The 26,459-nt window shown below is 31.9% G+C and overlaps 1 protein-coding gene across 8 annotated transcripts in view; it reads left to right on the top strand.

The window, feature by feature from the left end:
* Positions 1–26,169, top strand: part of Epha7 (EPH receptor A7) — a 166,860-nt gene extending 140,691 nt beyond the window's left edge. For 2 of the 8 annotated variants that reach the window (XM_040283110.2, XM_005340674.5), the window contains exons 8-17: positions 2,044–2,152; positions 2,796–2,851; positions 7,216–7,329; positions 8,309–8,494; positions 9,090–9,151; positions 10,546–10,755; positions 11,922–12,071; positions 19,356–19,549; positions 20,753–20,908; positions 22,628–26,169. In XM_040283110.2, coding sequence (XP_040139044.1) covers positions 2,044–2,152; positions 2,796–2,851; positions 7,216–7,329; positions 8,309–8,494; positions 9,090–9,151; positions 10,546–10,755; positions 11,922–12,071; positions 19,356–19,549; positions 20,753–20,908; positions 22,628–22,742 — 1,352 coding nt within the window. In that variant the 3' untranslated portion in view covers positions 22,743–26,169. Of the gene's footprint in view, positions 1–2,043; positions 2,153–2,795; positions 2,852–5,888; positions 6,731–7,203; positions 7,330–8,308; positions 8,495–9,089; positions 9,152–10,545; positions 10,756–11,921; positions 12,072–19,355; positions 19,550–20,752; positions 20,909–21,593; positions 21,747–22,627 lie in introns of those variants that run through there. The other 6 variants (XM_005340675.5, XM_005340673.5, XM_078019604.1 and 3 more) reach the window with 4 other exon arrangements.
* Positions 26,170–26,459: the final 290 nt, after the last annotated feature.

The following is a 26,459-nucleotide window of genomic DNA, read 5'->3' on the forward strand; positions in this document are numbered from 1 at the left end:
AGCATGAAAGTTCTCATATGCCAGCTTTTATTATTTAGAAGAGCCTTTTTCAAAGTTTCTGATCTCAGAGATTTTTACACTTAAAAATATTTGAGGACTTCCAAAACAATCATGTCCATGTAGATTTTAGCTATCACTATTTGTCAAGTTGAAAATTAAAATTAAAATTTTAAGAACACAAGAAAATGCAAATATTATCGTCCTATTATAGTAAAACAATTTTGACTTTGTAGATCCCACCAGAAAGTTCTTGAGGATCCTTAGGGATTCCTAGACAACCTTTGGAGAACCACTTAGCATGAGGTACTGTGTAAAGAATTGTGTATATAGAGAGGTGCAAGATACAGTTGGTGCTCTCTGTTTAAAGCTTATTGAAAGAGGGAGTTTACAAATTCTGACTACACAATTCAGCTCTGGAAGAGTGTGTGGCTCCATATGGTGAGCATGTCCAAGAGCAGTGGGACTCACTGTACTAGGACATAGGGCAGAGGGATGATGCTTCCTAAGAGAAGTCACTTGAGCACTGTTTGAAAGAGAAGTTATTGTACATATACACTAAAATTCCCTTGTATGAAGAGCCAATCTACTGCCTTTACAGTTTTTAGGCCATGATGTTCTGATTATATCTTTTACAAATTACTTGTAAAATTTATTACCCATGAAATAGATGAAAACATTAGCTATAAATGTCAAGTACAGAAAACTTAAAATTTGACTCTAACTGTACATAAATACATATAAATAAATATTCACAAATTCTGATTCATCAGTCACCTGAGTTCATTTTTCTCATGGAGCTCTGACTCTGAAGCTAAGGGAAAAACTGAGCCTAAGACAAGCAGAGAATTAGACCAATGGGACATATTGATTGAATGGAAAGAATTTCTACACATATGTACATAATTTTTTCCTTCTTTCCTACTCCATTTCCCTATCTATCTATCTATCTGCAGATTAAAAACAAAAATGAACCAAACCAACAAACAAAAATATTTGAAATCATTTTGTCTTTGTTGTGTGTTAACGGGCTAAAAATTAAAACTTGAAACCTTGAAAGTTTTTTTTTTTTTTCCTCCCAAACTTTGCTTAGTTCCCTTGGGGAGCAAATCACATGATGATAAATTAGGAACTATGTATATAACTCTTTTGTTTAGACACTATCAGACCAGCTATTTTTGCTGTTTTTCAGTATAGAAAATACCTCTTATTAGCATGGATATACAGAATTAAGAAATAAATTGTCAAAAGTGCTGACTCATGAATAAATAAAGGCCAACCTCCCCCCGCCCCCCCCTAAAAACGAAGGGACAATAGTGCTGCCTATTATGGCAAGATAGACTCTGCCTACTCTAGAGACCCTGTCCCTTGCCACCAACTGGAGTAGTATTTTCCATTCTGCCTTAAAGATTAAAGCTGTTAATTGTTTCAGAAGTAAGCAAACCATGTTAATTTGACTTCATTTATTATATATTTATAACTGGATCATTTATTGGCATATATGTTTTCATTGTTTTTGCATGCCTGACGATTTTATCAAGTCCATTAACACTATTGAAAATATAATACTCTGGGGAAAATGTGGTAATGATGAATTGCAATATAAGAAAACCTTGACTAGTTTGGAAAAATGGAAATGATAATATGTGCTACTTTGAAGTATTTTAATCAGAGACTGTTTTAAAGAACATGGAAACATGAACTCATTCCCATGGAGAGATTTAGGAAACTCCACCTGAGTTTGCATTAATAAGCATGTAAGAACCATTTAGTATTGTACAGGAAGTATCTACAAATAATGACAAAATATTTTTTAAAGTACTTGGCAGAAAGTTTGCTGTTTCATAAGTAGGCTAGGTCCTCTCTAATCTTACAACTTATATAAAATGCAAAAGTAAATATATTTTAAATTTACATTGATAGTGTACAATGAATTTATTTAAAATTAAAAGTGAAATAAATAAAACAGATATTTCTTACTCTGTTTAACCTCTTATATTCTTGCATGACATTGAGTATTTCTGAGCCTCTTTCTTCTGTTTGCAGCCACAGCTGTCTCCAGTGAACAGAATCCTGTTATTATTATTGCTGTGGTGGCTGTGGCAGGGACCATCATTTTGGTGTTTATGGTGTTTGGCTTCATCATTGGAAGAAGGTATAACATGGAATTGTTCTAATATTTAACATAAAATTATTGAATCTTAAGTATTATATGGACCTATTACTTATTGATTTTAGTATATTAGAATCTTATACAGTAAATGAGAACTTTCTTTATCTGCTATAAAATCTCAAGTCAATAAATTGTTATTATTCCAAGATCAAAACAAAGTTAGAGTTTCATTATTGCCTTCAGTTCAAGGGGAATGAGCATTGTAATTTCTATTGGATGAATTTTTATTGATTATTTTCATAGTTACATTTTCATAAAAATGTAGAAAATACCTAACAAATGCTTGACTCTATAGATATTGAAATAAATGCCTGTGGAAACCATTTGAAAACTAGGAGTTTTTTTCCCAAAGAAATAATAATCAAATATGCATTTATTTATAAATCTAAATCCATAAATAAAGTTCCTTTTGCATTGTTTTACACTAAGACTCCATTTTCTGTGAGTTTTTAAAATCATGTGAATTGTCATATTCTCTCTAAATGGATTTATATCTATTAGGAAATAGTTTTTAAGTTATACTTCTCACTAGTATGTTGTTAAGTAATAAGGTACATTATACTGAATGCTAAATATATAAAGTAAAATCATTGATTGAGATTGTCACAAATTTGGCTTTTTCTAGGCACTGTGGTTATAGCAAAGCTGACCAAGAAGGGGATGAAGAACTTTACTTTCATTGTAAGTGTTTGGCTTTTCTTTATTATTGTGTACCCCAATTAATAAAATGCAAATATCATTGTTAGTATTAGCGTGAACAAATTCCTGATGCATCATGCTTGACATTTTATGAGTTCAAACTTTTGCTTTAAAGCATTTAAGATATTTAAAATGAAAATCATGTGATGTGAATTCAGAAAAGTAAAGTGTTTTGAGAAATGTAATATAACTGAACCATATTCAGCTGCTTTTACATCACAATTTTTCCTTTTGCAAACTTTGCACAAGTATTTCTTAACATTCTAATAACAATTCATGAAATGTTCCATGTCCCCATTTGCTGTCTAAAGAATATCACTTCAGATTAGGAGGATAAACCCTTTTCTCTTGCCCAATGAGTGATGCTACTATGAAATATTAAACTAAGGAGCCTCTTTCTCGTATGAATTGTTTATCACTCATAGATATTTCATGGTGCACAAAGAATACAACAGTATTTCCGATTCACTGTATTTTCCTATTGATTTTGAGTTACCTCTCTCTTAAAAGTTCATATCAGAAATCACATTCTAAAGAGAACCTCAGACCCAAAGACAGTGCCCATCTGTATTGATCTGATTCTCATTGCAATGTGAATGGCAAATTAAAATAGGAGCTGAGAATAAAATATACTAAACAATCAAATTATTCCAGTTCTGATAAGTAATAATTACTATTCAAACCTATTATTCCTATTTTTAATCCTTGAAAATATTTAAATCCAATTTTATGTATTTTTTCTTCATAGATATGATTCTTACTAAAATTTCTCATCATAAATAAATTTCCTATATACACCATAAGAATATCCCTTATCATGAAATTGATCATATTCTTATGTCAATATTGTAGAACATTTTGTCATATGCCCTTCTAAGTCATAAGTACACATAAGCATCAATCAAGAATTCCTAATCATTTCAGAATATCCTTGTGATTGTTTTATTTAAAATTCAAATGAATATATGTGGTTTAAATACACAAATTGTGAATACTCTTTTTATCATTCCTAAATTTTTCAATGTGTTTTTATTTGTTAAGCTACCTTACCCTGATTTTACATTTTGAAAGAGAGGTGGATTTATGTAATACAGATCCAAATTGAATGGGTATAGAATTCCAGTGAGTAAAGGCAGGAAGGTCATGTGGGATGTGACAGATTACTAAAGTAAAGGAGGGGTAGATTTTTTTTAATCATGATTTTTAAACTTCAGGGCTCCTAACATTCATGGACTCCCCATTCCTAACCCTGGGAGGCCCTAAGCACTTTCACATATGTAATTGCATCTTCTTTTCTCAGAGAGGGTATCCCAGATCATAGGAGGTTCCAAACTTAAAAAATTTGAACCTACACCTGATTATAAGGGAGTACATGTGCCTCTGCTACCCTCCTGGGATTATCCGATGTGTTCCCACTGTGAGAACTTCCTTTTGCTAATTCATCAGGGACTTCCCTGTGACAAGCCTCAGTGAAGAGTCAGCATATAGCTAGAATTTTCAAAGGAAAAGTGAAGGTCCCAGTTTTTCCAATTTCATGATAGTACAAAATATTTTTTAACAGTCCCCCAGACAGGAAGAGGAGAATCAAAACTTGAATCCCTATATTTTTATTTCTAGTGTAAAATGTATACAGAGGGTTAACATGAGACCTTTTTTTCTGGCTTGATCCTCCCCACATGTAAATAATGTAATGGCACAGTTCTTTAAGATTATCATAATCAGTATGTCACTTTGTTTCATTTATTGACTATATCTGAGATACCACAAAATTATCAAAGATATAAATTTTAGTTAATTTGATTTTAATTCATAGGTTAATGTAGACATTAAATTGAAACACGGCTTCTCCAAAACTAGTTGTACAGCCTAGTGTTTCATTGTCATCATTCAGTTTCAATATTTTGATGCCGTTCACATTTTCATGTTTCATATCCAGTTTGTAATTAAGAAAAATATGTAAGTGAATGTCTTAAGCTAACTTAGAAAAGATGAACTTGGTATATATCAACAGTTTTCATCTCTGTGGCAAAATATCTATGGTGGTTTAAAGGTATTTAACATTCATGAAAAATGTAAATGAGGTATTAAAGCATAAAAAATCACACTTTTACACTGAGATAAGAACAGACCAGAATATTCAGAAACTATGTCAATATTTTCTTTATTTTAAAACATTCATATGAAAAATAAGAGCACTTAACCTGACCTATCCTGGTAATCTTTGATATTTTACAAGGATATCTTTTCTTGTCATTTTATAAGAACCAGATATTTCATTTTATTTTATTATTATATCTAACATACCTCAAGTACAACACTGTGGGAACCAGCTGTTTACAAGTTGGGGTTCTTTTATTGTACATGGAAAATTTTCCTAGGTGCTAAGACATTGGATTGAATTTTTACAGAAACTTGAAAGCAACCATTTAACTGGCTTTTAGAGCACTGAATTTAATAGAATGTCCAGTCATTTGTATCAGGTGCACTCAACTCTCGGTGGCCCCAAGTGCTACATTTAAAAATATAAACACAATGGAGGAGTTTAGTGAAGCAATTCCAATTTACATTTTGTTTCCTCCTACCATTTCTTCTAACAATGTCTTAGAATCCAAGCTGGGCAGCATTTCATGTTTTTATGCCAAAATAGCTTTGGCCTGTCAAAATGTTTTATGACAGCTTGAATAAAGAACCATCAAAGAGCCATTTGAAATGCAGAAGGCTAACTCCAATCTAGCTCTCTTATCAAAAAATAAAAACAAACAAACAACAACAACCCTCCCACCCCATCCCCCCCACCCCCCCCCAAAAAAAAACAATGAAAGAAAGAAAGAGAGAGCAAAAAGGGAGAAGATGGCTCTTTCTCCATCTGCCTGCCAATCTAGGAGGTTAACCTATTGTTTTCTTCCCTTCTCTCTTTTTCTCTTTCCCCCTCTTCCTGTACTCCTTCTTCTCTCTTTTCTCTTTCTATCCCCTCTCTCTTTTCTTCTTGTGTTGTTTTTTTTATTTTTTTCATGTTCAGCTTTAGTAACAAATGAACATCTGTCAGTTTTATAAACTGCAACAATAATTGTTTAAGACAATCAATTTTGGATAACCAATCAACTACAGCAGAATAAACCAAGATTTTTAAATTCCATTTTCCTTTATACTTTCTGCTTCCTTTTGTTTGTTATATGTTTATTTTTAAAATATAATTTTAATTTAATGTGATGACATAAGCACAGTTAGGCTGCAGTGTAATATATGAAGAAATATATTGTTCTCCAAATAGTAAGATTTCATGGAAAGATTGTTTGGTGGCTTTGTTAACAATAAAGACTTTTTGAGGATATAGTGTAATTTTTTTTCATTGCATTAATATAACCAAATATATGCCTATCTATCTTATCTTTGTCTTTAACCAAATGATTAGATTTGGAATACATGATTGTTAACTGGATTTGATATAAAGTTAACATTATCTGTTACCTGCATGCTTCTGGGTACATTTTAAGAAGATTTTAACTTTTAAGATGAATCTATGTTGTTTGAATTTTGACTACCTTTTGTGAGGCATATTGGCTACCTCTTCATAGCAGTTAAGATCTTCCAAAGCCTTATAATTAAAAGGTCTTATAAACAATTCCTCTTTTGAATTGCTGTCATACTTGGTTAACAGATCCCAGGAATAATGTACATTTTCTAACTTTCTTCTGCACTTTGTACATCTGGCCTCTATTGCCTTTCAAGGTGAAGATGAAACTATGTCTTTAGAAGATTTCTCTTTGATTCTGTGATAGCATTCCTTCATATCTTGTATTAATTTTATGTATATGTCAACAGTGGTTGGTCTTTAAAAAAATAAACCAAAAGAATAAGTAAGATGTCTAAATGTTTTTAATATTGCTGTCAGTGTAGTAGTCTACCTGTAAATGAAATGTCTTCTTTTCCCCGTGTATTAATTTGATTGATTGACTGACTGATAGATTTACAAATGTGTTTCCAAGTCCATTACAAACCTCAATATGGCTTGAACTATGCCATGATAGCAGTGAATTTAATTATACCTCAAGTCTGATAGGCATGTCAGAAATTTTGGTGGATGTCTTTTGTTGATTTACTGGAAAAGCTATTCAGTTAGGAACCTATGAGCTGGATCCTATGTTACCTATAGAAGCTTGCAGATAATACCTATACGCCAACAGACTGAAGTAGTCTGTTAAAACTGCTGTGAATCAGGTGATGTGGAAGCAAGTTCACTGTTCCAAGGAGCACTCTGCATAATGAAATTCCTGGGCTGACTGCACAATAAGTGCTTTGCTTCATCACAGTCATGCTTTCTTACATCATTACAGTTAAATTTCCAGGCACCAAAACCTACATTGACCCTGAAACCTATGAGGACCCAAATAGAGCTGTCCATCAATTCGCCAAGGAGCTAGATGCCTCCTGTATTAAAATTGAGCGTGTGATTGGTGCAGGTAAGGCTGTTGTAGCTTCCTTGTTCAGCTGTTCCATTTAGCCAAAATTGAAAGTCATACATCATAATGACAGGCAAATAATTATACTTCAAGTATAGAACTTTTGCATTTACCTGAGCTATTGGAAGCAATGACGCTGTACTTATTTATAAAATCTTAAGGGAAAAAAAGTGGAAAAGAAGCATGTGGCACAGAGAATCTGTATTCATGTGGTTTTCTGTTGGGTTTTTAAGATATTGTTCTATCATAAGCTATTTCATAATAGTTTTGATCTATTGTTAAGAAACAACTTAGTAAAAAGTAAAAGTCAGAATTTTCCTGAATTTTGGTGAAATATACATTTCCACTTGTAATCTTTTTGCAAAACTTTTATTTTTGTCTTTTTTCTTGTGTTTGTAATTATTAGCTATTATACTATTCAAATTCCTTTAGAAAATTAATCTACAAGAATTGCTTAAAGAGCATATTCTATTATATATATGTTCAAGATAATTATACATCTTTTGTATTCCAGTCCCTTAAATCTATCAAAAACAGTACACATAAAGTCCACACTTTTAAATCATTAATAAATATTTGCTTCTGATAGTTTTTAAGCATTAGGAATCTTGAGAATCTGCTAATGTACCCTCATGCTATAGTAGGCTGTGTAGATTATATAGCATACTTCAGATCTAAATGTTTTTTCAGAAAAAGGTTGATAATTGAATTGAACAGCAGTAGCCTTTGTAACAGATTGTTTAGAAAAGCTTAACTTCTATGAATGAGCTGAAATGTATCTTTAATTTCATTTTGACACTCTTTTCATAAACTATTTCATTTTGTATGAGAAGTAGAATCACCCATCCATAGTAATGCATTCATTTTAACTTGCAATTTTTTTCTTAATTAAAAAGTATCTTTAAAGAATATAATTCATTTACTTTGAGAAAGGAAATGTCTCAGAATGCAAATACAACTGGGTATTCTGTTATTTCAGGAGAATTTGGAGAAGTCTGCAGTGGTCGTCTGAAACTTCCAGGGAAAAGAGATGTAGCAGTAGCCATAAAAACCCTGAAAGTTGGTTACACAGAAAAACAAAGGAGAGACTTTTTATGTGAAGCAAGCATCATGGGGCAGTTTGACCACCCAAATGTTGTCCATTTGGAAGGAGTTGTTACAAGAGGTAGATATTGGTTGTATTTTTTAGTAATTTAATGGACTGGGTGTCAGAAATTACTATTACTGTATTCACAATTAAAAAAATCATATCAAGTACATTTTATATATTCTAAATGAGCATATTTCCCTTGGTATGTTACTAATTAAAACAATTATTCTTTTATGCTACTACCTCAGAAACAATTGTTGAAAATGAATATGAGGTTTAAGTTGGAGAATAAATCTTATAAATACATGGAACAAGTGAGAAATATTTTTATTCAGTTTCAAAAGCATAAAAGTGACAGTGTAGTCTGTACATTTTGTATAAAATATCATTTTCTTTGCATTACATTCACAAGACAGAAGTCTAAAGTACATGTTGACTTTTATTCATATGGTTTAATTTTGTGAATCACAACCACTTTCTAAGCAGACACTGAATGACTTTTTTAAGCTTAGTAGAAGCACTGAAAACACTAAAAACACTCACACTACCCATTCAGTCTCTTAACAGAGCATCATGTGTTTTATTGGCGATGAACGGGAGAATAATGCAAAAATTTAGGTAATGGCTTTGAAATAGCATTTTTTTTCTTTTATGTATTTTTTGATATTAGGAAAACCAGTCATGATTGTAATAGAGTTCATGGAAAATGGAGCCCTAGATGCATTTCTCAGGGTAAGTACCCAAATTATTTTCCCATTCAAAATATATTATGCATGCTGCCAATAAAACTTTATGAACTTTTATCTATAATGTAAAGTGTGAACAATATAAACTATAAGAGGTCAGAAATTGTCTTTGAAAATCATGTTAATAATCAGAATTTTATACTGGATTAAAATAGAATCTTTTGAACATTTACATAGTACAATGTTATTTTAAAAAGTGGCTTCCAATAATATTATTACTTAAAGTATGGAGAATACCTTTCAATTTTGTAATTTAAACATATGTTATGGAATAGCATATGCAACTCTAAATGAAATACAGAGGAAATATAGAGAAAAGTGAAAAATGAGATAATCAGTTGATTTTGGCTCTGAGATCCCAATTCTGTTCTGTAAAAATATTTCCATTGTATTGTTATCTGAAAACTGATCATAAAATGTACAATTATTTATATGGTTTTTAATTAATGGTCTTTGATTTTTGGGATAAACCTTAAATTAATAGATGTGCATATTTTTACTCTCAGAGGTTTACTAAGAATATAAGCACAGTGACATTTTTCCAAAATGGCAAAAAGAAAACAATCTAACAAATAAGAGGTCAAGTTTATTTTACATGATTTAGAGTGACACATTCAACCCAGATTTATAAACACTCAGAGGATCTAGAGAAATTTTAATCATTGCATCCTTATGATGGGCTCTTCAGAGCATCTCCTAGGCAGCTTGTCAACTCAAAGCAGCATCCTGCATGCAGCCTGCTTCTATTCAGTTGTAGAAATCTGTGGGTTACAAATATCTTAGGAACTAATTGTAAATGTTTCTCTAACTCATGTGCTGGGATGTTGTTGCAGACATGTAATGTTTCTACTAGCAGCAAAACAATGAATGAAATAAAAACAAAATCAGTCTTTAAAATTTTTTTTCTACTTCATAGTGTTTTTTCATTTTTGATCAAATATTTTTTTTCCTTTCTTTTTGTTACTATTTGGAAAGAAACTTATAGTTTATGTGTATTTATTTTTTAAAATATTTTTAGATTATATAATTTTTAGCATGGGGTAAGACACATCTGTCAGAAGTAATATTTTTTTATATTCCATTTTTGAAATTTGACTTAAAAATTAGGTATTCATTTGGATTTATATAATCTCAAGATATTGTTAAAAGTAACAAATTAATATAAAAACTAAATAATTACCACCCCTCTATCTTATTTTATTTGGATAGTAATTAAATCAGCATGTAATATTTTTTCACAAGCATATATGTTATACAGAAAATTATTGATCCCTCTCATTATACAACTGTAAACAAGAAGATAGATATCTTTCATGTTGACTTTTTTTTTTCCTATTTTAAAGTACATTTCACTGGACCTTTTATTTTGTCTTTCTCCAGAAACATGATGGTCAATTTACCGTCATTCAGTTAGTAGGAATGCTGAGAGGAATTGCTGCTGGAATGAGATATTTGGCTGATATGGGATACGTTCACAGGGATCTTGCAGCTCGCAATATTCTTGTCAACAGCAATCTTGTTTGTAAAGTGTCAGATTTTGGCCTGTCCCGGGTTATAGAGGACGATCCAGAAGCTGTCTATACAACTACTGTAAGGAAAAATCTATTCCTGTGCTTTTTCACATTTGTGAGATTTTTCCAAATATGAAATCAGTGTTTGTTGCAAAACTAACTATAAGAAAGAGACAAACTGACATCTCAGCTTTATGTGGTAGTTAATTTTTTCTTTTGGAAAATTTATTGTTGTTATTATAATCTATTTTATGAGCTAAGAAGGAAAGTAGTAAGAGATAACACAACTTACTTTCTATTTGGATGTTCCTATAAATGGAGTATAATTGCTATGTGTAGTGACACATACCTATAATCCCAGCATCTTGGGAGGCTGAGGCGGGGCCGGAGGGGGGGGGGGTTCAAGGCCAGCCTTAGCAATGTAACCAGATCCTGTCTCAAACTTAAAAAGCAAAATAAAAAGGTCTAGGGATATAACTCTGTGCTAAAGCACCCTGGGTTTAATCCCTGTGTGTGTGTGTGTGTGTGTGTGTATGTATGTGTGTGTGTGTGTGTGTGTGTGTATATCTGCATATGACAATTTCTAGTTACTATCTTATAGTTGGAGCAAAAATTTAAAAATATATTCATTTTGAATAAAGATTCCAAAAGAATATTACCTATGCTAACTGATATGTTTTGTGATATTAGTAAAATAGCCGGCATGATGGCGCATGTCTGTAATCCTAGCAGCTCAGGAGGCTAAGGCAAGAGGATTACAAGTTCAAAGCCAGCTTCAGCAAATTTGCCAGGCCCTAAGCACCACAGTGAAACCCTGTATCTAAAATAAAATACAGTAAAAAAGGGCTGAGGATGTGGCTCAGTGGTTCAGTGCCCCTGGGTTCAATTCCCAGTACCAAAAAAAAAAAAAAAAAAAAAGGGAAATTTGTGAGGATTTATATAAATACCACATATTTCACTTCATTTTATTAGTGATACAACTAATTTGTAATTGTCTTTTCATTGAACTCTTTTCCCAGAGACTACACAGACCATTAAGTACAGTTGCCTTAAAAATGAAAACTTGGAATGAATGTCTAACATAAAGATTAGTGACTTTAAATACAAATAGATTCAAAATAATTAAAACCGATGCTGCTAAACTTTTAACCAATATACAAATATTTAACAATAGCTTTGGGCATGACCATAAATGATTTATAAATTATTATACATTTTTAAAATGTTAACTTCTTTTTATAACAGGGTGGAAAAATTCCAGTAAGGTGGACAGCACCTGAAGCCATCCAGTATCGAAAATTCACATCAGCCAGTGATGTCTGGAGCTATGGAATAGTCATGTGGGAAGTTATGTCTTATGGAGAAAGACCTTACTGGGACATGTCAAATCAAGATGTAGGTGCTATACTGTATAAACAAACAAGATGATTCAGTACATTAGTAACATTATTGTTAGAACACGTGGGTAATGGTTGATTAAGAACTTCTTACAGAATTATGAAAATATAGTTATTTTGTTTTCCACAAATATTACCATAATAATTTCATAAATTAGCAGTTCTATGAATTTTGTTTTTTTGGGGAAAGAATTCCATTGTTTCTTTTATTTCAATTCTGTGGGCTCAATAGAAACCTATAAAGGGTACTTCTTTGTTAACAAATATAGTAATGCTGTGCTTGGGGAGCTGCAATGCAGCAGTCACATAAGAAAAAATCATTTGAGGAGGGGAAGGAAGGCTGTGTTTCATTTTGTCTTTGAAGCTTATCATTGGGTTTCTTTTAATGTTCTGAAAAAAAAATCTTTTAAAGTTATACACTGGTTCAATTAATAGTTTCATGATACAATGTAGTTTTTATGATCAATAATGGTGTTGACATTTTAGAATGTCATCACAATGGCAACATCCTTGGAAATTCCTTTTTCAAAATTGTGACTTATTCAATGTGGATACCCTGTTACCAAGAGGGCATGCTAACACATAAATATGGGTTTATCCTTTGAGAAAAGAAGTTGATGACCTCCCATGGAGCTTACATATCACACCAAGATATCATTTATAATTTATAAAATGATATAGCACATGTACAAATAATTTTGTTTTATTAGGTTGGACTTTATAAAATTGTTGTTTTTGTAGGCCAAGAACATTCAAATATTAGTAGATTCATGGAATTCAAAATATTGAAAATGTGAGCAAATTTAGAGAAATGTAGAGCAAATTTAAGAAGTAGCAATGTTCCCCGGAATGAACTAAAAATCTGGTGGCGACCTTGCTCATGGGAAATATGAGAATTGTCTGTCTGAAGGAACACACTGAGAAGTCTAGAATCAAAGGTTTAAGGAGGTATAGGGAGACCAATGAAATTTACTCATTTTCCTATTCCAAAGATGCAATTCCCTGGTGGAAATTAGAACATGATGTCTGAGTAGATTGATGAAAGGTTTCCTTGAAGGAGTTTGGGAATGATACAGGGCAAGTTCCTGGAGACTAGTAAAAAATAAGAAGCACTTAAGGGAAATGGCATTGCCATTTAGAAAATGGACAATTAGCAAATTGGTGGTGTTAACTCTTATAGAATCATAAATATGGACAGCTATCAAGCTGAGTACAGCTAAAATCATTTTTTTAAAAAACAGTTCATTAAAATATCATATTAAATTGATACATTGTTATAGTTTTAGAATTGGTCCTATTAATTTATTATGGCTCTTAAAACTTGTTTTTAGACAATAAAGTAAGGCTGTCCCTATGTTGTCAGATAGGTGATTTTTGGTGGGGTTTCCTCCAATATCTGCATTAGATTTTAATTATTTAAATCTTTTGATATTTTGAATTGATTAATGACATGAAAGTTTGTCTTCTTTTGTTTTGTTTTGGTTTTGGTTTTTGTGTTTCAAAGATAAAAGTCTAAATAATGAGTCCACTTGGAAGAAGCAAAGTTGTTAATATTTGACAGGTCTCAGTGTCAAAGATATCATGGACTGTCAAAATGTGGGCAAACAAATCCTTGGGGCAGAGAAAGAGAAATATTTAATTTCCCCAGACACTCTATAGAGTTTCATTTCTTTTGACACCTTCCTTCTATACTAGACTCAAACATAAAAGGACTGACAGGAATATGAGATGTCTTAAATCCAAAGTTCACTTAACTTCTAAAAATAAATAATGGAAGCAGTTAAGAGGTAGTATGTAAATATCTCTAATTTGAATTATTTTAATTCCCTGGGTATTATTTTGTTGTTTTCCTTGAAAGCAAACACCATAAATATAGAATTTTTATACCAAGATTTAATAAATATTTTATGGGTCAAATGAAATTGTAGTGAAGTTTAACTCTATCCTGATTATTTAGCACCATCCTTTCTTCTTTTTTTTATTTTGAAGATCTGAGTTCAATTTATACACAGTTTTATTTAGTAGTAAGAGATTATCTACATAGTTCAGTTTATATAGTGAAATTGATATTAATTTTCTCATTGAATAATATTCATTACATCATAATTACATTGTTAAAGTACTTTTTGAACAGCTGTAAGTTAATTTTCAATATACAAATGGATAAAGAGTGGAAAATTTGAAATAATTCTTGGATAAAATTTTCTAAAGAAGTATTTTTTTACTTGGAGTCTCTGGTAAGAATTCATGGAGAGCATGAAGATATCTGTGAATTCCATGGTATGTGTGTAGAAGCACCCTTGTGTTTGAATGTATTGTATTTTTATGGAAGGAGGAGAAGTTCGCCTGAATCAGATTTTCAGATATGTTCTGAGGGGGGTAAATATTTATATATATACATATTAGTACGATATATTTACATACACACACAGATACACATACACACATTTACACATTAGCCTAGATGGATTTATTGAATGAACCAATTTACTTTGCACTGTTAAAATTTAGTTCCTAGGTATTGTCAAGGATTCTAAAGAACTATCAAATTTTAAACGCCTTGCATTTTAAAAGATTTTTCTTAAGCCACTGTGAATACCAGATGCAAACAGATTGCTGTATTTCCAAATCTCCAAGCTTAATGCTGAGTAAGATGAGGTTTCTAAATTCACAATGAATAAATAGGAAAAGAGTGGTATAGAAGTGAGTCAGAGAGTTATCATAGGTAACCCTGGACAGCCCAGTGAATGTATGACCAGTCCCACATCCAAGCAGATTATCACTTGATTAACCCCTTAATGAACCCTCATTTTTGTTTTCACATGCCTATATCTTTCTTGAGTTTTAACTGAGGTGGAAACAGTTGAATTTAGACACTTGCCAATAAATTCAAAAGGTTAAACTTTCCAAATAAATTTCTAACTTTCATCCTTCAGAAAAATCTGCAGATAGTCAGTTTTTTCCATTAATGCCTTTCAAAGAGAATGTTTTAGATATTTAAATATGTTCAAGCAAAATAAATATTGGGAAATTGAAAATACCCCTTTGGCTTTGACAGCAGCTTTTAATTGGATTAATATCTTGATTAATCCAAATAAAATTTTTACTTTGAATTTAAGAAATTTTGAGATTATATAGATTTTCGTTTTGTTTACAGTATATACAATGATTTATTTTTCTTACTTTAAGATAGAATGATCAGTTGTTAATTTGATTGGTACGTACTCATTAAAATAAAACATTTAAGCTCCCATAAATACATGTCACATAAAGATTATTACTTGAAGACATCCATTCAAATTCACTTAAGACCTTTGAAAATATAATGATACTTGTAACTAAATTTAGTCTTAGCTGAACTGTGAGCCCTGAATTTTTCCTTTTAAAAATAATCATGGAGGTATGGTAGTGCATACCTGTAATCCCAAAAACCAAGTTGGGAAATCGGAAGTTCCAGGCCAGTCTAAGCAACTTAGCAAGGCCCTACACAAAGTAGGGAGACCTTGTCTTAAAATAAAAAATAAAAAAGACTGGTGATTTAGCTCAGTGGGAAAGCAGCCTTGGGTTCAATCCCCAGGATATCTCTCTCTCTCTCTCTCTCTCTCTCTCTCTCTCTCTCACACACACACACACACACACACACACACACACACACCAAAAAAAATGTAGTTGATTTATGACTTTGTACTTTTCCCATATTATAATAGAAACAAAAATGTGATTTTTTTTGGTCAAACTTTGACATAATACCATAAGTGGAGTCCAACATATTTAATTGAATTAAATATATGTTGTGTATTATTGTTAGGTTAATGAAATGAAAGTTAGCATTAAACAAAGGACAGAAGCCAATCACAAAATCCCCATTTTTAGTTATTATAGGCCTATTGTCATGGGGTCTCTCTATGCTCTTTTTTTTGGTCTTAATTACAGTGGTCCTACTGTGATAATATGGAAACACTTCTCAGCAAGTAACTTTTGATTTATTTCTAAGTATTTGTTGACAGTATATGCCAAAGGAATGATTCCTGTTGTGTCGCAGAGGTATTTTTAGAAAATGCCACTTGCACTTACCACTTCCCATTCCTCTGGGAAATATCTAGATATAGAATTGCTCATGAATGTTTTTCTTTCACTTTTATTAGAACAGTAAAGGCAAATCTGCACACATATCCAAGAGATTTCTTGGTAATTTCACAAAAAGATGTTTTAAATGAATTCAGTGAATAATCATATAATCCTCCAAGTGGAGATTTTGCCATTTTACCTGCATGCTTTGTTTCCCAGAATATTGCAGAAAGTTAAATTTTCTTTTCCTAATTGGAAATAAAGAGCAGTTCATAACCGCATGGGCTCTGTTCAGCCAACATATATCTAATTCTGTCTTCTTTACTAGCAGCTATGTGATATTGGCCTTTTCTTTTATTTTCAAGTGCCACAGATTCTTGCTTTCTAGAATTATTATAATAATCAAACTTATCTAACAAAGCTTCTGTAAAGATAAAATGAGATAATTCCAGTTTAAAACCACACCAGGCTTCTAATAAGCATTTCATAAATATTTACTCGGATTGTTTGTTGTGTCTTTAACTGATAAGCTGGTCTTCTGGTAGACTAAGCTAAAAACTGCCTGACATCCAAGTCCAGTTTGTGACCCTATTGGCCAGTTTGTCCAAAGGGTATGCCTTAGATAATGCCAGACTATTTTAAAAGTCAGTGTAGAGTCCCAGCAAGTATCTCTAATGCTCTTCTGATTGGGGGACATGATTATCAATGGGATCATTAGGGTCCCAAATTCCAGAACATCTCTTTAAGTTTATACTCTTCTAGTATCCTTTAAAAAAAATTGTATAGCATTATGTCCTTGAACGTAGATAGAAATATTGTTTTATGTTAAGATCATTGCTGTTTCTTTACTATATCAGTGGTTTGTCTCAAATTTCTATAAAGAAATTGGATACCTGCAGAGGTTAATTAACTCTTTCATTCCTGTGAGCGTCATTTGATGGTACTATACTTTTTGTTCTTTGGTGCAAAGACTTGGGAATGCATTGTGTGCAAAGCCCTCAAGAATTCTAAATGTTGTCACAAAAAATTGATACCGTATAGACGAATATGTAGGAGAACCATGAATATTTAGTTCTACATTTTAAAGGTTTTTTAGAGGGAAAGATCATTTCACTTGTATTATTTCTTTAAGGACACCTGAAGAAGCTACAAGCAGGGAAACAGATTGGGAGGTGGTGGAAAATAATGACTGAACTAAAGTTCTGAGTATTAGAATGAATACTGCATGTGCTCAAATACAAGCAAACTCAAATAAAAGCAAAGTCCCTCTTCCTAATGAAAAAAAAATTACCTCCCTAATTGATTATTATGTGTTTATTTTGAATGTAAAGTTTTACAAGTTATTATTTTATTTCTAAATGACTTGAACCACTATTTAAATCATTTAACCCAGCTTTCTAGGTATATATTTACTTTTATCTAAATGTTTTTTTATATAGCACTTTTGATTCCAGGTGCACTATTGTTAGAGGAATGTTATTCAAAACCACATGAAGTTCTTTGCATTAGATCAGACTCTTAAAATATGGTTCCTCCTATATTATATATTTGTGATCATGTAGAGTTATCATTTATGTGTATTTGCTTTACATAGGGATATTTTAAAGGAATATTTACAGTGATAGGCAAAGTTTGTAATTTGGAGATCATAACTAGGAGAAATTTTTAAATTCTGTTGTATGAAATTTATCAGCACTCAGTATCACTGGTAGTTTAGTTCACTTAAAGCTAAGGTAAATTTTCCACAATTGTTGTTCAAAATAAAATCCCTTATGCCCCATAATTTGAAATTTTGTGAAGATGTAACTGTGGGACACTGATTATAACACTCTTCAGGCAATGAAAAATATTTTCCTTACATCTAGTATATATTTTATTTAGGAAGTAGAATCATCAGAAGGTGTTAACTAGTTGGCTATACATGTAAGGGAATGGAAAATAGTTCTCAGCATTTTTGACTGGAATAACTTGAGAGTGTTGATAATTGAAATAGGAAAAGATTGAAGGGAAGATGATGAATTTAATTTTAAACTTAAGAGTGACAAGGACCTGTGAAAAATCCAGATGAAGTTGTCTTACATAACAGTGGAAAGATAACCTAGTCACCAAGAGAGAGTTTGGGCTAAGATGTGGGATCACTTTTTAAAGATTATGATAATTAGGGGTATCTACTTATCTTTTATACTTTATCAATTTGAACAGAGAGATTTCATAAGTTCAAATAGAAACTTACTTTTTTCACATACATAAAAGATTTTCTCCAATAATGATTAAAGCTGGCTATGTCATTCATTAAATCCTACAGTTATTTACATTTTAATATGCTATTGAATGTAAACATACATTTCATGGATATGTTTCCCTAAATTTACTAAGGTCATTAACATTTTTTAAAACCCGCTTTTTATGTCTACATTTTGGCCTTAATTTCTTCTCAAATATAGATTTTTTTCAGAAAGTAATTTTTTCCTACATTTCTACTGTTATGATAGAATTGTCAAAGGATTTGTTATTTCCCCTAGAATAATAATTTAGTATTTTATAAGCCCTTTCTATTTGTGTTATTTTCTTATTGTGTTCTTTCCCAGTTTCAATTAAACTCTTTCTCCACCCATCTCCTCAGCCACTGACCTTGGAATTGGGAAGGGATGCAATCACCAGTGCAGACTGGCTCCAGCACTTCACTAATCTTCATATTTTTAAAAAGAATAGCATGCTTAATAATATTTTCTGCCATAGTAATTCACATATTTTGGTATCTTTTTGAAAGTATCATTTACACCCATCAAAAATGAATCTTGTGGATTCACACTGAGTAACTCAGAATTTCCTTTTCCAGCTTGCAGAATTTTTTAATTTGTAGGAAAATGTGTACATTCACAATGTTATACAAGTAAAATAGTTCCATAACATGTTCCCTTTTGAAAACCTCTGGGATGACATTAAAAATATTTCCATCTCTTGCACCCTGGGTGAACTTAATTGCTGCTCCCTATTGCTGAATTAACTAGGAAATGTCATCATACCCTGCCCTTCACAAACTCCTTAATAACAGGCTTAATATTCGTGCATGTTTTGGAAAAAAGTCAGTCAGTCTTTTTCAAAGCAGTGTGCCTCACTCTTATCAGGATAAACCATTTTGCCTACCAAGCAACTTATTTGATTATAATTGAACCTCAGTCAATAATATATTTAATGTCCTTTTGGCTATTAGGTTATAAAAGCAATAGAAGAAGGTTATCGCCTACCAGCACCCATGGACTGCCCAGCTGGTCTTCACCAGCTAATGCTGGATTGTTGGCAAAAGGAGCGTGCTGAAAGGCCAAAGTTTGAGCAGATAGTCGGAATTCTAGACAAAATGATTCGAAACCCAAACAGTCTGAAAACACCACTGGGAACTTGTAGTAGGTAAGAAATACCTAAGGAAATGAATCTGTATGAAATTCAAATATTCAAATAAACCATTTGCCTCCTCAATCCTACCCCAGTAGCAGATTGATTTTTTAATGACATATAAATACATATTAAATGTATTACCGAGTACTTTGTTTCTTTTCAAATGGTTTTCCTTCGCTACTATTAAAGAGAATCTATTGTTTTTGTCTTAAAAGTTATGATATCACTAGCTGTCTCTCTTAGAAAACTCTTTGTGAAAAAGCAGCATTTTATATTTTCAGACCAATATTATAATTACATGTTTTTATTTCTTTTGCAGTAACTTTTAGTTATACGAATGTTGCTTATTTTATTATCTTGCTTTCAGTTATTTAATAAAATGTTTCTGTGAAGTTAAAATTTATGAAAGTAATTTGACACATGATTTAAGAGGTATACCAATTAAAAGGAGTCAGTTAATTGTTGGCTTGATGCATTGTAACACTTATTAGCAGTTACTCAGCTTCAGCTGCCAGGTAAACCTGATGTTTTGGTCTGCATTGTGGGAAGTTGGGCACCTGTGGAGGCATTGTAGCTCCCAAGGTGCTCACAAGTGTGCACCCCTGCAGCAGGTGCATCCTAGTCGTGATGGCACCCTTGTGGCTGGAGCAAGTTCCAACAGACATATCTGCTTCTTCTGGCTACTTTTAAGAAACAAATAAACAATTATTTACTAATTCCAAATACTGAAAGCTATACTTAGTGTTTTATGTTTTTGGTACTGAGGAATAACCCCAGAGGCACTTTACCATTGAGCCACATCCCCAGTCCTTTTTATTTTTTTCTTTTGTGACAGGGTATCACTAAGTTACTTAGGGCCTTGCTAAGTTGCTGATGATGGCCTCAATGGTCTTCCTGCCTCAGCCTCCCAAGTTGCTGGGATTACAGTTGTGCACCACCACTCCCAGCTGTAAACTATATTTTTAAGAACACAAGAAAGACACATCATATAAGTAAAATTTAAATTAAGAAATTTGTAATTGCTGGGTAATCTGTATGTTTTAGGTTTTTATTATCATATCTGATTGTTATTATATACATCAATTAAGATATCTAACTTTATTCCTTCTTCTCTTGTTCTTGCACAGGTTAAGGCATTCTTTACTTTGGTAATTTATGAGAATATTTGCTTTTCTGTTTTGTTTTCTTGTTTTTTCTTCTCTTTTTCTTATCTAGGCCAATAAGCCCTCTTCTGGATCAAAACACTCCTGACTTCACTACCTTCTGTTCAGTTGGAGAATGGCTACAGGCTATTAAGATGGAAAGATACAAAGATAACTTCACAGCAGCTGGTTATAATTCCCTTGAGTCAGTGGCCAGGATGACTATTGAGTAAGTTCAAAATCCTTTTTAAAACTGTATTTAAGAATCGATTAGGTACAATACACTTTCTACATTAGGTTACCTTCTTTATATGAAATCAGATGTGAATCACAAAATCAGGGGGGAAAAACACCTTTCTTTAAAAATGCTTACTATATAATAGGTCTTTATCTTTTTAACTCTTGCTGTAACCATCTTATTAAGTTGATAGTTACATATTCATGTTACAAATGATGAAGGCACAGCTCAGAAATTTGATATATCTTCTGAGTTGCTTCAACAAATGAATGACAACTATTATGGCTCCATAGCCAACGTTCCTGTACACTACCTACTGAGGCTTCCTTTCTCATTAACCATGGAATCATTTAAATTTCCACTTAGATTTCTTGTACCATGTTGTATCAGACATTAAAAAATTCAAAATTTCATGCCCAATGCCAATATGTTAGAATGTACAGGTGATTATTTTCTGAAAAGGTTAAAGGAAACTTAATTCAATTAACTATAGCTGAGATTTTAACTTTTTGGAAAACGTGAGATTGATTCATTTTTTTTTTTTAAACTGCAAAATGACCTAAAAAACAACTTTTGAAATTGCTATGAACTTGAAACTAATTGAACTAAGTTTTCAGTTCTGGCTACATCACATGTGGTCTTATATTTACTATTTCTGAACCTCAGTTTCCCTCAGTTTTACAGGTGATGCAGTTCCTCACAGTCAATATGTTTGAAAATGAGATACAATGGTCAAAATCCTATTCATGGGATCCTGTTTCTGTACTGCCATGAGAAGGGTTGCAGATTCTCAGATTAGAAAATGACCAGCAATCAAATATTCTTTCTGGTATATTTCACAAAATGGCATGTACATGGATTTAAGAATGTGTACATGATCGTGCTCCATTTTCTTCTAACCACCCTATGGCTAGACTTGATATAAGCACATTTGCGTACATAAAGTTATCAATGCCCCTGAAAAACTATGCATCTCAAAGCCACTGCTATGAATATTTAAGTATTATATTATTGCAATATTTTAACTGTCTATAGATATGTAAGCTTAATCTTTCTAACTATTGAGAAAGACAAATATATATAAATAGCTAACTTATTTCAAATTTGAGCTATTATACAGTGGTAGCATTAAGTGATAGTATTATACTATGTTTTTAAATATTTTCTAACACATAATCAAATAAGTGAAGTAAACACACAACCAATAAGTATGCTCAGAATTAACCAAAATGATAATTATTAAATGCCTTATAAAATTTTGTGTGACCATTGATGCTTCCTCATATTTAAACTAGGTCCCAGAAGTGTATCCATTCATACTATTTTATTTTTTCCAACTAAAAATTTCAAACCCAATTAGATTAAAAAGTACAATATTTCAAATAACATTTCTTAACCATATACATTTCTTAATCCTATACATTAATAATAATTTTTTAAATTTTAATACTTTCTCATATAAATTTTCATATCTGTTCAAAAATAGCTACCATAACAAATTGAGACCCTGAATAGCTAGGTTTTTACTAAGGAGAATGTTGATGCACATTACCAATGTGATCCACTGCAGGAATATGATCATAATACCCCTCAGCAGCAAGTTAAAATGTTGGCCTAAGACGAATAGGTTATTTAAACAGTTGATCACAGTTTAGAACCTTATAAACTCTTTGCAAGGTACATAATAAAAAATGCATTTGTCTCTTTCAGGGATGTGATGAGTTTAGGGATCACACTGGTTGGCCATCAAAAGAAAATCATGAGCAGCATTCAGACTATGAGAGCACAAATGCTACATTTACATGGAACTGGCATTCAAGTGTGATAAGAAGTTCTCCCTATGTGGGAGTTTACAGACTGCAAGAGAAAAGTACTGGCCTTCAGTATATACATAGAATGCTGCTAGAAGATGATTGATGGACTGGGTCCTTCCTACAGTGAAGAGAAGATTTAAGAAGCACCTATAGACTTGAACTCCTAAGTGCCACCAGAATATATAAAAAGGGAATTTAGGATCCACCACTGGTGGCCAGGAAAAAACAGCAGTGACAATAAACAAAGTACTACCTGAAAAACATCCAAACACCTTGAGCTCTCTAACCTCCTTTTTATCTTATAGACTTTTTAAACTGTACATAAAGAATTTAAGAAAGAATATATTTGTCAAATAAAATCATGATCTTATTGTTAAAATCAATGAAATATTTTCCTTAAATATGTGATTTCAGACTTATTCCTTTTTAAAATCATTTGTGTTTATTCTTCACAAGGACTTTGTTTTAGAAAGTTGTTTATAGCTTTGGATCTTTTTAGTGTGAAATCTATGACACATTACTACACTGGGTACCTTTGAAAGAATATCAAATTAAAAAGAAAAAACAGCATGATTGAAGTTATATCTTTGTCACAACATTGGTATCCTTTATGTGCCATTTTATTCTGTTTAATCAGTACTGTTTTGATATTATTTGCTGATTGGCAGGTAGTCCAGAAAAATGCAAGTTGCCAAGAGCTCTGATATTTTTTAAAAGAAGTTTTTTTGTAAAAATCAGACAACACACTAACTTTTCAATGAAATAAAAAAGCAATAATGATCCATAAATACTATAAGGCACTTTTAACAGATTGTTTATAGAGTGATTTTACTAGACAGAATTTAATAAAAGTAACTCAAATTTTAGGTTTATGTCTATATAAAACAAAAGATGAGGCACTTCATCTAAAGAAGGTTGGTGAAGCCAAGTCTCTGAAAGCAAGAACTATCCAGTGTTATCTAAAATTTAATCTGAGCACATCAAGATTTTTTCAATCTTGTGACATTAGGAAATTTAGGAGAAGTAGTCGATGTCTATTTTATATTATTTTCTGTTGAATGCAGTCCAAACATGAAAGGAAAGAATTAAGTTTTATATTAGAACTCTGAAGCATGATAAAGGGGGCAGTTCACAATTTTCACTGTTCAAAAACAAATTTGCTGCATAGACTATCACCACTGCAAGTTAAAAACAAAACAAAAAGTCTTTTATTTGTGAACACTGATGCAAGAAACGTGTTAAATGAAAGAACTCTTTTTACCCAAGAAGGAAGAGGTGAAGGATCTGGCTAAAAAGAAAAAAAAAACTTTATTTATTAAACCATATTATTTGCTTACTGTGTTAGAATTTCATAAGCAATAATTAAATGTGTCTTTATAGATATTTCAGGAATGTATACATATTGTGAGTAATGCTTTCAAAAGTTATGAAAATCATGAACTACCCCAGAATTGAACTGTTGTACTTCCAAAGAAAATTGGGCTGTTTATAATGATTTTAATAGAGAAAGATCCCAGGGATCGGTCATAATTGGTCTTGTTTGATAATGTGGACATCCACAAACAAACAAACAACAGAAACAAAATCTGTAAATGTTTCTTTGTAAAACTTGTAAATTTTATTTATACTGTCTTGTTTTGTACACACATTTCTCTGTAGTGGGCTCTGAATACATTGAAAATGCACTATATTTTTCTATTTTACTTGCAGAGCATCACAAAAGAACAGGTATTTTCAGTGCTACATAATGTGTTTTCCCACATTTAGGACCAAAGATGGCTATAGAAAAACTCAAATGGATTGCTTCCCAAACCCCTCCCCACCCTTTTTTTTTTCTTTTAGGTCACTGTACAGTGTTATTTGATATTTTAATTTATTTTTTGGATTGACTAGAAAAATCATTTTAATTTCACTAAAATGTTTTTTGTCCCTAAGGAAAAGTAATCTGTAAAAATAATTTTAATTAGCATAATACAGTCACCTAGATACTTCCATTTGTAATCTTTGTAATAGACTGTAAATATATTTTTGGAACTATAACACAATGTGCTTGAGGGTTATTTTTCAGTGTCTGCAGTGTATACAAGTGTTTATACTAAGTACAGCACTTTACAATTCTAATCAGTAGCATTGGCCTTTGTGAGAATGAGTGAGAGTTTGAGTGAGTGTTCTTAATTCCGTTTGGATTCTAGACTCACTAATAATGAAGTTCTTTTCTTGTTCATAGCTTAAGGTGCTTATTTTTTCTATTAAAATTAAATTAACAAAAAGCCATTCTAGAAATAGAAGACATAGTATGGTACACGCAAACGGTGTCTTTCCTGCTTTTTTCTAGCACTAGATTTATAGTTGAGTAGTCTTTCTTGAGTAGAAGGGCAGAATAAAAGTTTTTTTGAGTTTTTTTTCAAAAATAACTTTTTTCTTCAGCAATATACCTCATCTGCCTTAAATTTTTTACAGCTCTTTACAGGGAAAGGGGAGAAGGGATGGGAAAGACACACAGCACAATAGGAAGTGTATGATTACATCACTCTCTCTCGTTTGTAGGTTTCTTTTCTCAATTGACATTATGATTTTGAAGTACATGTATGTGAAACAAATATTAGGAGAAAAAGAATTAACATTGTAATGCTGATTGTAATACTCTCTTCCAGAAAGAGACGAAATGGTATAATGATAAGAATGTACAACTTGCACCTTGAAGTCTTTTTTGATAAATTAGTGCTCAGGGGAGGAAAAGTAAAAAAAGCAAACGTCAAAAATAGAATTCCAAAATTAAAAATGCAAAAGGAAATGGCCTCCTTGCTTTAATAGAGCCACCTTTTATAGAACGCTGTTTTCACACTTGGTCTGTGTTTTGCATTCAGTACTGAAATAAAAGTAACTTTTATTACATCTGAATCTAACATTTTCTCAGCAATTGATCTGGGCCTTGTTTACTAGAACTGGTGGTTTATGCTTGTCAGAGCACTATTAGTTGAATCATATTGTATACTTATGTAATCTACATTAGCTAGTACTATTTAGGACTATATTTTAATTGCTCCTCTTATCTGTGTTTTTAAGAAAATTAAAATGGTGTAATTCACCTCTCTTTTTTTATTTAGGTAATGCTGATATTCTCCCTTTTGTTTCCTGAGTAGCCTAGAACTGTGCTACTCACTGATGTGCATGTTCAAATAAATTACTAATGTGTATTTTTTTGCTATATGTGGAGAAATCATGGGGAACTCGGGGCGAGATGTGCTTTTTGTTGGTTGAATTTGTCCCTCCTTGCCTAAGAATTACTACAGGGGTCATCCTTTTATAAGGACAAACTGCTTTTGAACAGTGTCTTCAATGTATCAAGCACAAATAACTCTTTCTTCAACACGAATCATAAGTCTCTTTTTACCAGCTTAAAATAATAAACGAGTCTATTAGACGATGTAAAGAAAATCCTGTCTCCAATCATTGGTGGATTCCTTTATGTCCCTTATACATTCTTTATTACCTTACACAATTTCATGAGAAGAGTTTTGTGTAAATATCTGCAGTTGCCCAATCAGAATATGAATAAAAATTAATATTCCTTGCTTCCTCTCATTCCCTTGCACAATGACTTCATTGCAGTTAATTATTATACAGTAAGAAGATTATGTCTTTAAGAATCAGACTGTTGAACATTTTTAGTGAAAACCATTTTTGTTGTTTATTCTTGAAACTATTACTAATGAGAATTGCCCATG

Source organism: Ictidomys tridecemlineatus, chromosome 8 (genome assembly GCF_052094955.1).
Source record: "Ictidomys tridecemlineatus isolate mIctTri1 chromosome 8, mIctTri1.hap1, whole genome shotgun sequence".
Taxonomy (NCBI): Eukaryota; Metazoa; Chordata; class Mammalia; order Rodentia; family Sciuridae; genus Ictidomys; species Ictidomys tridecemlineatus.